General features: G+C 38.9%; 1 protein-coding gene across 1 annotated transcript; it reads right to left on the reverse strand.

The window, feature by feature from the left end:
* Positions 1–299: 299 nt before the first annotated feature.
* On the reverse strand, positions 300–810 carry LOC112099189 (putative ABC transporter C family member 15). Its single transcript, XM_024186306.1, has 2 exons — positions 388–810; positions 300–311 (listed from the first exon to the last, which is right to left on the reverse strand). Exons 1-2 carry the CDS (start codon positions 808–810, stop codon positions 300–302), a joined length of 435 nt encoding a protein of 144 aa, XP_024042074.1.
* Between the last annotated feature and the right edge of the window lie 359 nt (positions 811–1,169).

Consider the following 1,169-nt stretch of genomic DNA (forward strand, 5'->3'; position numbering starts at 1 on the left):
ATCAACAATTTTCAAATGCATTTTACTGAATGGTCATTTGCTTTTAACACAATCTGTATATGAACTATTGTTGTGTTAATATATGATTTAAAAAAAAAAAAAAACCGGTGGTCTATATTTGCTTCAGAATCCTAGTGGACATGTTAAAAAAAAATTTCTGGTTTGCCAGTCGTTAGCAGGGCGGGGCGGTCGCTGTGCTGTTTTTGGGTTACTTTTGGATGATCTTCTCAAGCATTCGGCCACTAACTTTGAGAATGAAGAACAACTATCCTCAAGTAATCGCCTTGGAGAGTCATACTCTACAACTTTACCTGCGTCAACACAAAAGATATATTTGTTGATATATCTATCATAAACGTATGTATGTATGTATGTTTGCATGCATACATACACATATGATATTTTTAGCTCCCGGATTTCTTGATCAGAATGCTGTTCCAGAGGATCCGGATTAGTCCTTACAGTTCCTTGGAACAACATTGGATCTTGTGGAATTATGCTCAACCTAGATCTTAAGTCCTGCAAACCTATCTTCGAAATATCTACTCCAGCAATCAGAACTCGTCCTCCGGAAGGCTCAACTACCCTGAAGAGAGCTTGGATTAGAGTGGACTTCCCACTCCCCGTTCTTCCCACAACTCCGATTTTCTTTTCTCCAGGAAAGGTGCAAGTTATTCCTTTCAGGACCATTGGGAGTGTAGGATTATATTGGACAAGAAGGTTTTCAAGCTCAATTTTTCCACTGCTTGACCATTCAGGAGCTTCACTTGGTATGCTTGTGAACTGAAGTATGCTCTCAACAGATATCATATTGTTCTCGACATTGCACAGGTTCCATATCACCCAAGCCTGATAGCAGATTCACAACGTCGTCAGTTGAAATTGACATTTAGATGTTCAAGTGGATAAAATACCATTGTAGCTGAGAGCTGATCATATAGATCTCTTGTAAATCATTACGGTGAGAGCTGATCTTACTCGTATTCCTATTCGGTTAGCACCGAAAATACCATTATCGTTGAGTTAGTGACTCACTCTACTCTCTTGGCAAAGGAAAAGATGGATCAATCCAAACTAGTAATTTGAGTCACCATGCTTGCCCAACAAGAAATTCACGAAGTTCGTGATAGTAATTCAGCACACATTATGTTTTCACCATTATGTTTGGA

The sequence above is a fragment of the Citrus clementina genome, unplaced genomic scaffold, assembly GCF_000493195.1.
Source record: "Citrus clementina cultivar Clemenules unplaced genomic scaffold, Citrus_clementina_v1.0 scaffold_4, whole genome shotgun sequence".
NCBI lineage: Eukaryota > Viridiplantae > Streptophyta > Magnoliopsida > Sapindales > Rutaceae > Citrus > Citrus x clementina.